The sequence below is a fragment of the Hemibagrus wyckioides genome, linkage group LG13, assembly GCF_019097595.1.
Source record: "Hemibagrus wyckioides isolate EC202008001 linkage group LG13, SWU_Hwy_1.0, whole genome shotgun sequence".
Taxonomy (NCBI): Eukaryota; Metazoa; Chordata; class Actinopteri; order Siluriformes; family Bagridae; genus Hemibagrus; species Hemibagrus wyckioides.
The window spans coordinates 25,128,534-25,138,665 of NC_080722.1; the positions used below are offsets into that span (position 1 = coordinate 25,128,534).

General features: G+C 40.6%; 1 protein-coding gene across 1 annotated transcript; it reads right to left on the reverse strand.

The window, feature by feature from the left end:
- Positions 1–3,786: 3,786 nt before the first annotated feature.
- On the reverse strand, positions 3,787–10,132 carry abi3b (ABI family, member 3b). The gene is made up of 5 exons (XM_058406452.1): positions 9,904–10,132; positions 6,645–6,812; positions 5,356–5,550; positions 5,143–5,213; positions 3,787–5,013 (listed from the first exon to the last, which is right to left on the reverse strand). Exons 1-5 carry the CDS (start codon positions 10,030–10,032, stop codon positions 4,125–4,127), a joined length of 1,452 nt encoding a protein of 483 aa, XP_058262435.1. The 5' UTR covers positions 10,033–10,132; the 3' UTR covers positions 3,787–4,124.

The following is a 10,132-nucleotide window of genomic DNA, read 5'->3' on the forward strand; positions in this document are numbered from 1 at the left end:
CACACACACACACACACACACACACACACACTGGACCTCATCTAACATAAACATAAACATACCCCAACAATGGCATTATGTAATACCACATTTCAGGGCTTCCTCTACCTGGACAAGCCCTGACTTATGTTTTTTCATTCCATATTTGTAGTATTGTAACTTTTAAACAGTTTATAATACGTCAGTAACACAAGTATGTGCGACTAAAAATCAAAGAAATAGTCCTTACACAGACTGACCAGTGTAATGGAAACAGATGTGTTGTGTTGTGTTGTTATAGGAAATTAATCCACAACAGGGTGGTTTGATATCAACACACTGAAGCCTGGTACACACTTAACACATGATGTACACCTGAAACTTTTACTAGCCAGCATGTCACTGCCCAAACCTCACATTCCTTCAGATTTCCCAGTTAAACATGTTTTTCAAGTTCAAGCACAGTGACATTAAACACACTGACAAGCTCAGCCTCTCTTAACAGCTTTCCGCTGTCTTCGTGACTGGTGTCATGAGCTGCATCCGCAAGCCTAAACATTTTCACACAACGGCGCTAGAAGGACTATTTATTTGGTCCATTTTATCACTAGTTCAGCATGGATATGAAAACACACTCTTCATATACACTATATTGACAAAAGTTTTTGAACACCACTCCAAGTCATTTAATTCAGGTTTTGTTTTTCAGGGGTTGGGCTTGGCCTCTTAGTTCCAGTGAAAGGAACTCTTAATGCTTCAGCTTCATACCAAGACATTTTGGACACTTTAATTCACTCTAATTCATCCCAAAGGTGTTCTATGGGGTTGAGGTCAGGACTTTGTGCAGGCCAGTCAAGTTCCTCCACACCAAACTCCCTCATCCATGTCTTTTGGCAATATAGAGTATGTTATCATAATTAGAACACTATTAATCATATTAATTTGTAAAATGGTGAAGTTGTTAAACAAAAAAGGAGTAAATCAAGCATCTTTATCCACTAATTTGGGAAACCCAGCTATTTATTTAGGTGCACCTACCTGACCAACTAGAAACACTAGGCAAGTAAGATATTTTCCAGCATCCTTATTACTTAACTACACTTATATCTATCCCTCCATCTTCTTTAGCGCTTATCCTACACAGACTCTCAGGCAACCAGCAGCCTATCCAGGAGACTCAGGACACAAGGGACACTGGACAGGGTGACCACCACACAGACACCACACTTCTTTTTAGATTACTGTCTTTAAAAACATGTCAAAATTGAAGTCAGGCTTCCATCATCCGACATTGTTGTGCTGCAGTGACTTCTGGGACTTTAAGTAGGTTCGGTGCACTCGAGTCAGTATTGGATGCATCCTTGATTTCAAGAATACCTCCAGGTAATTTCATGAGTATTAGAATTGAATTTCGGCTGTGGATGATGATGTAGAACGAGTATGCAAAGACACAAGATCGCTTTAGATCATATATAGAGAAATGGCTAATATGTTACAATAAGTGCATTAATATAAGCCTGTGATTTGGCTCAAAACCTGAACTATTTTCCCAGCTTCTAATAGAAAATGAATTAAAATCTTCTGACGAATCAGATTCAAAAATCAGAGTCAAACAGACAGACACTGTGGACAGTTTAGAGATGCAAATCAGCCTACAATGCATGTCTTTAGACTGGGAGAGGAAACTGGTCAGACATTGGAATTGAACCCCCAACTTAGGAGGGGTGGCATGTTGGCTTAGTTAGACTGATTGATGGATTAACTGTTGAGGTATTGTCTAATTGCATAACTGTTGTGTTAAAAGCACCATGTAGCCCTAGTAGCGGTAATTCGAAAATATTTCCATTTCCACCAGCACTTATAATCTTCTACCAGTTTGACCAGCTCAGTCTGTGGTTTTGCAGATGGTCAAACTGGGCTGAATTTTAAGCATGATTATTCGTTCATCAAACCTAAATTCTCCATACAGCTTTACTCTGTATACATCTCATTATATGCACTATGTGTGTGTGTGTGTGTGTGCCAGTCACACTCTACCCCACCCATTTGTGTTATGTCAAACTGAGCACACCGGTGACTCTGATATGGCAGTGGAAAGCAGTGATAGTGTGTGTGTGTGTGTGTTTGTACGTGTAGTTTGGGCACAGCAGTGTTGTTGTGGTTGAGGTTTACTGGTTACTTTATTACACACTTGCTGGCACACCCTGAAGCCTGTGGTGGCCGTCTTGTCATCCTTCACCAGAGGTCAGTGTCTGACCACAGGAATGTTGTGGGCTGGATGTTTTTAGTCGGTGGACTATTTTTGGTCGCCAAACATGCCTCTGTGTCAGAGTGTGTTATGCTGAGAATGAAGCATGAGCGAAGGCTGGCCCGTGTGATCTGATCCAGCAGACGAGCTACAGTTGCTCAAATTGCTGAAGAAGTTAATGCTGGTTCTGAAAGAAAGGTGTCAGAATACACAGTGCATCATATGGGGCTGCATAGCCGCAGACCAGTCAGGGTGCCCATGCTGACCCCTGTGTACCACCGAAAGCACCATCAATGGGGACTTCAGCATCAGAACTGGACCACGGAGCAATGGAAGAAGGTGGCCTGGTCTCAATCCAATCCAGCATCTGTGGGATGTGCTGGGCAAACAAGTCCGATCCATGGAGGCCCCACCTCACAACTTACAGGACTTGTGGTCATCCTGGTGGCAGATACCACAGCACACCTTCAGGGATCTAGTGGAGTCCATGCCTCGATGGGTCAGGGCTGTTTAATCAGCAAAAGGAGGACCGGCACAATATTAAGCAGGCGGTCATAATGTTATGCCTGATCTGTGTATATATGTATACAACAATATAACAAACTTCTTAATAGCATCATTTTCTCAGGAAAAATATGTAATGAAATAATGATGAAACTGGTTATTTGCACACTTCTTTAAAACATCAAAGTCATTTATGGTTATAGATTCTTTCATAGAAATACATAATGCTTTATAGCGTGACATTTACTGTATATGATGTCGATCATGTAAATTTATTATATCTCTATTATATAATACAACATATCAGAAATGTTAGCATGAGTAAAGCTGTATAGAGTCACGAGATTTTCACTACAGCTATTCTTCATAGGTTCTTACAGTTTTCTTACATCTACATACACTATATGGCCAAAAGTATGTGGACAACTTGCCTCACACCCCCGAACAATTGCCTTTAACGTCTGATGCATATGGCGAACAAAATTAGAAACCTTAGAAACATTAGAAATGTGGTTCAGTCGTCATTTGATTGGCTGGATTCTACAGGATTTCCAGGGGATGGGTGTGACGTTTTTTAACGGTCCACCTAGAAACCAAGCTGTGTTTATGCTCTACTTCCCTCCTGGAAGAAGGAAGCCGTCTTGTTTACAACTGTGACATTAAGTGCTTATGAGCATCAGACAAAAACACTGGATTTTCCAAATGATGTGCAGTTCATGATATAGACACATTCATTTCCATGACTTTCTCAAAGAACGAGCTCGAGCTCGAGCTCCATTATGATTGGTATAACAACACGTAAATGGAAGATCTCACTGGACCAGCTCCCTGACCTCATTATCACTGGACTCTGGAAGGAACTGGAACATTAATTGTACACCAAGTCTCAACTTCAGTCCCCAACATACTAACACTAATGCTCTGCATGTCTGCATGTCTTAAAAAAATAGAATTAATAAGAATAATTTCAATAAAATTATAATAAAATAGAATTTACTAAACACTAAAAAGACACCAAAAACACTAAAAGCTGAAAAATAGAATATAATGCTAGTAAATTGTTTATCCTGTTTACTATAATGCTAGTTCAGTTGTTAGCTTGTTTAGTATAATGCTAGTTCATTTGTTTGTTGGAAAAGAAAATATATGGGAAAATATAAAAATGTACATAAGAATGCAGACCAGTGGTAGAACTGTATGACTACTATTTATGAAAACAAACTCTGGAATGTGTGATGTGTCCACATACTTTTGGCAATATAAAGTATAATTTCTTTAATTAGCTTAGGATTCAATTTGTAGCTATAGTTAAGATTAAGTTAGCAGATAGTTTGATAGTTCAGCAACTATGGAAAGATACCATTAACATCTTAGAAAAGCTAAGTTCCAGGGTTCAGAATGGTGGTGGAGGAGGAGGAGGAGGAGGAGGAGGAATGAAGGCCTTTCCAGGAGCATCTGGAGGTGGAGGTGGAGGAGGAGGAGGAATGAAGGATTTTCCAGGATCTGCTGGTGGAGGTGGAGGAGGAGGAATGAAGGCTTTTCCAGGAGAAGCTGGAGGTGGTGGTGGAGGTGGAGCAATACTCTGTCCAGGAGGAGGAGGAGGAGGAGCAGGAGGAGGAATGAAGGCTTTTCCAGGAGACATTGGCGGTGGTGGAGGTGGAGGTGGAGCAATACTCTGTCCAGGAGGAGGAGGAGGAGGAGGAGGAGGAGGAATGAAGGCTTTTCCAGGAGACATTGGAGGTGGTGGAGGTGGAGCAATATTCTGTCCAGGAGGAGGAGGAGGAAGAGGAGGTAAAGGAGCACTTCCTCCACCAGGAATAGAGCGAAGTGGAGGAGGTGGTGCAACATGACCCTTTCCGGTACTATGAGGAGGAAACGGAGAGGGTGGTGGAGCCATAGAGACATACTCTAGAGGTACGGGTGGTGGAGGTGGGAAAGAACTTCCAAACAAAGGAGGTGAAGGTGGAGGTGGAGGAGCCATGAACTCTGTTTGGGGAGGTGGTGGTGGTAAGAACGAGTCTCTAAAAGCAGAACTAAATGGAGAAGGAGATGGTGTAGATACAGACATTCGACTACCTCGTGGAAAAATTGGTGGTGGACGTGAAAGGCCATCACTATCACTAGAATGAAGAGGTGGTGGTGGTGGTGGTGGTGGAGTGTCTTCGTAGAAACTCTCAGGCTGTGACATGGAGGAGACTGGTGTGACTGGTGTGGATGAAGAAGCTGTGGTTTTCAAACCAAACCAGTTGGGAACTGAAGGTGGAGGAACGGCAATGCCAGAGCTACAAAAACCAAAGACAAAGACTTAAACTGTTGCAGTCTGACTGACCAAAGCTTTAGGCTTTTGAAAAGTAGATGTATTCTGTGTCTTATTTTTTGGTTTGTAAAACATCTAAACATCTAAAACGTACCCAAAATGTTGCCCTCCATCTTGTGAGCTTGATTGTTGGATAGTTGTCTGTGGTTCAGGTTTCTTAGATACCTAAAGATAAAAATGACCATAATCTGATATTAACCACACATTCTTTTTCCAGAAGCACAGAATCCACATTATTATAAAGGAGTACACTCAAATCATATTTCTGATATAAATATGATTATATATTATTCCACTATAGACACACCGTTTTGGTACTGTCCCAGACTCCGTGTCCGATTGAGTCGAGACTGGTGTAGGATATCGGGACACGCTCGTATTCAACATTGGGATCTTCCGGTCTTGCTGGAGGGACCATTTTCTGAACATATGGGATTTTGCAAGGAGCAGTCAGGACACCAATCTCCTGGCGTGCTACTTTCTCCTTGTACATATCCACTGTCTGAAGAAAAATAATGACGTGGTTTTTGCATTTATTTACATGATAGACACTTTAGCTAAAAGAAATACACCATATCTAAAGTTTTGTGGAACCAAAGGATTGTATATTCAAACGTTGGAGAAAGAAATGGGTTTGATATCACCATTTACTCTGAAGTTAGAAACATTGGTGTGGAAAAAAGAAAGGGTTCTTTCTTTTTGGGACTTTTCTATGAATATACAAATCTATGGGGGCATAGAAGTGCAAAACACAATAACAAATCCGAAAACAATGATGAATCAGACAGAGTGGAAAAGTTCGGTATAGTTTGCGAATGGAATTCTGACCTCTGATTGGATGAGACTTCAGTCACTCAGGATCTACAGGAAGTAGGAAATTGTGTATCTAACTTTATTTCTTGTACATGTGTGGAGTTCTGCCTTCACTTTAAACCATTTTTTTCGATCTCTTAAAGACAATAACAAACCTATATATTTATATTTATCTTTATAAGAAAATGGAGTTCATTCAGCGCTACTGTGAGGAAGGACGTTCATATGGTGTGATTTTGGATATACTGATCATGGCATAAAGATTATCTCTAAAAACACACCAGGAAAGTTTGGAAGAGCAAACTTCCAGATTAAAGGATGTAAGGAGCGCTATAATTAGCAGAGCTGTGTTCATACACACACCAATCCACTTTCTACTGCTGCAGCTACTGCTGGACTTCCTGTAGATCCTGAGTGACCCATGTCTCGTCCAATCAGAGGGAAGAATTCAGTTCACAAAAACTATACCTACCTTTTCCGCTTTGTCTGAACGCTTGTATTTCGGATTTGTTATTTTGTTTTGCACTTTTTAGCCACCGTACAAATCCTAGTTGGCTAGGTAAAAACAGTAACTCTTAGAGCTCTGAATGTCTAGTTTCGCATGAGCCCTTAAGCACGACTCTGGAGGAAATTCAATGCTGATCTGGGAAACCCCTCAAACAGATGCAAATGCCAGTTTTTGGCAATAAAACTGGTCAAAATGTAAACCTTCACATCCAAATTTGAAAATTATTCAATTTCATCAAGACATTTTCTCGTCATTTCTCCCGAATTAAAACCTACCATACTCAGAATATTGACTGATGACTCCATCTGCTTCAGTTGAACAGTCTGTGCGTCCAGCAGTCTCAGTACACTCGCTGCCAGTGTGTTGATTTGGTAAACGATGCTGGCCAGGGCCTGAGTGGTGAGAGCTTTGGATTCCTCCACTGCTTTTGTTGGGTCTTCAGTCTACAGTAGAGAAAATAAACCAACCCATGATTTTCAATACTGCTTACTGTATGTGGAGACTTCATTGTGATTAATCAGATTTAAGAAAAAAAACTTTTACATATATTAAAACATATCACATATACACTATATTGCCAAAAGTATTGGGACACCCCTCCAAATCATTGACTTCAGGTGTTGTTTTTCAGGAGTTGGGCTCGGCCCCTTAGTTCCAGTGAAAGGAACTCTTAATGCTTCAGCTTCATACCAAGACATTTTGCACAATTTCATGCTTTGTGGGAACAGTTTGGAGATGACCCCTTGCTGTTCCAACGTGACTGCACACCAGTGACCAAAACAAGGTCCATAAAGACATGGATAAAAATCACACTCAAATCATGTTGGCTGTATTAAAAGTTATTGTGTACATGTTCCACAGTTTAATCACGTGGAACCGATGTGAGGATTTGAATGAACTGAGTTCAATAAGACAGAGTGTTTTGCTTTATGGCGTTGTTGTGAGAAGCTACACAGCCCAACAGATGTTTGAACAGATGTTGGTTGGATGTTGATATCTTTCTCATTGTGTAACAAGGAGTGATTTGGGTAACATTTAAATGACTTTTTGCCGATTAACAACAACAACAACTAACAGTCGCCAACCAGTCATGAACTCACATTCACGCTCAATCATGTAATCGCAGGTGATAAATCATGCCTAATCAGGGCTGGACCTTTCATCATCAGTCAAAAGCATCTTCAGTATCAGCAAGTGGAGGAGAAAACTGTCCCTCTGATGTACTCGTTCCTAATCCTGTCCAACCGTGTCACTCCCAAAGAGAACCTTAACATCTTCAGCTCTGCTACCTCCAGCTCTGAGCCTTGCTACCCTTCCACCTGGTCTCCTGTACACACAGTATATCCACCTTCCTTCTCTCCATCATATCAGCCAGCTTTCTACCTTTCCCTGTCATAGTACCAACATTCAGAGTCCTCTACTTCTTCGACCAACAGTAGCCCAATTTCCACCAGCGCCCTGTAGGTCAACGGTGCCGATGGCGGTCGTTGTTAACCCGGGCCTTGACCGAACCGGTATGAAATTCAGAGTACTGATGAGTCGCATGATTAAATTTGGCAATGTTTTACGCCGGATGCCCTTCCTGACGCAACCCTCTCTATTTATCTGGGCTTGGGACCGGCACAGAAGTCACTGGAATGTGACCCCCATGGCTAGATTCAAGGACAGAGTTAAACATTGTAAAATAAATAAATAAATAAATAAATGATTGGAATTTCTTAGTTCTTGGGACTGTGAACTCCATCCTTCACCTAATAGTCAGACTTTTGGTTTTCGGTGAAACCTGTTGGAATTAGAAAGTCAGGCATCATGAGAAGAAGGAAGAAGATGAGGTTGAAGAATTTCTGTCCTGTTTTTAGTTAAGGTAGGCACACATTTACTGTTAACTACATACAGCTCTGGTGTGTTAGTGCTGCTTTTTGTTATAAACATATCATGTAGACTTTTCTGATTTGATGAAAAAAAAGTGTCAAATGTGGTTCTGGAGATTTTTTACAAAGCTTTTCAGGCAGTTTGTAGAAATGATGCTGAACATATAAACATCACTCATTATCAATTAGTCAACTGTTTCTGGATTTGGACCATGCTGACCTCTCCAAAACGTTCATCTGGTTACTTTAAAGTTCATTGCTTCTCACACTCTGTGAAACAATATCTATCAGAACAGGTCAGATTACACAACCATGTCTTCTGATGGACCGGCCATCAACTAAAAATCAATACATTCTGCTTGGATCATCAATCCCTGTGAATTGCACGCGTGCAGAAAATAGCGCCATATTAATAAAATATGTCTTCTGTTATGTTCTGTCCATTAGCATGCTTTGCTGTCCAGGATTACAGTTCGGCGTCTTTTTTAAACAGTCCAGGAATTTTGGACTGTGTTTGGTTGTGATGGGACTAAACATTAAACTTTAAGCAACACCACAGGAGCAAGAGCGTAGCCATACTGAATAGTGGAATGTGCTGACTTTCACGATATTGCATTTATACAAGTTTTATAAGCAAAGAATAAATATCAAGTGCCTGACATTTCACACACACACACACACACACAAATGCACACAATAAAGCCAAATAATTTGGATATTGTGTTCTTTACGAATGGAAACAAATCCCGAAGAAGCCGAAGTCACTGATCAGCTACCTCGCTTGCGATGATTTGAATTGTGTATTATTGCTAAAAGTGTGGTTTTATGTTTAAATTGAATTTGGTTATCGTTTTCTGTATATATTTCTATACAAGTTATATTCATGAAAATGGCATGACTGCTAACAACGCTAACTCTGCTGGAGTAATGAATTGGAATTTTACGTAGTTAACGCGGATGAGCGGAGGGATACACAAAGTGAAGCGTCCTAGGATAGATTTATTATAAACTTGCCTGTAATGGACCAGAACTAATTGCTGTATAACATGTGTATTATAAGACACTGATATTAACTCATCATCAAATAAATATTTTTATTTGTGACCAAGGGTGAAATTTGTGCAATATAAATTATTCTATGGATAGCATGAATGCAAGAATATAACTAGCTATATGATCAAAAATAATCTTGTCCTGTAAATAGGAACTATTCCACGATGAATCCCGTAGACTTGTCTGAACCTTATTGCTTCACTCTAAAGAGACAGAAACTAAAGAATGTGAAACCTTAGGATTTGAAGATAAGACAACAAAGGCTTGTGCAAACATGCAGTGTACAGAGGGATATGTTAGGAAGATGGGAATGTTTAGATCTTAGAGCTGTGCCCAGGGCAGGCCTCATACATCTCTCAGCTCTGTTTCAACTTGTACACACTTCCATTTTTGGGGAAAATGATGAAAGCAGAAAACATATCTGAAGGCAAAAACTCTTTAAACAAACCCTGTTCATTTATTTCCCAGGGACAGAAACAGAACATTCACACTTCTTCGTAATGAGATGAGCAAAATGTTAAATTCTCGAGAAAGAAAGAAAGAAAGAAAGACCTGACATTTCTCCTTTCACAGCTACGCATCTACCTTGACAGTAAGAAGAAGGTCTTACGTTTGAGTACTTGTTTTCACAGTAGTCGGCCACCTTGTTGAGATTGCTGTGGTTGTCCAGCAGAGCTTTCCTGGCCGCTGGGGCTTCTCCCAGGGTCTTCATGATGTCCCCGGTGTTATTGTACTTCATTGGTCAATTCTGTGTAGTCGGTAGGTGTAAAAAAATAAAAGCTGAGGTGCTGAGGTAGTGCTTGTTTGTCCAGACACAGGCAGGTTCAGAGAGACACAGG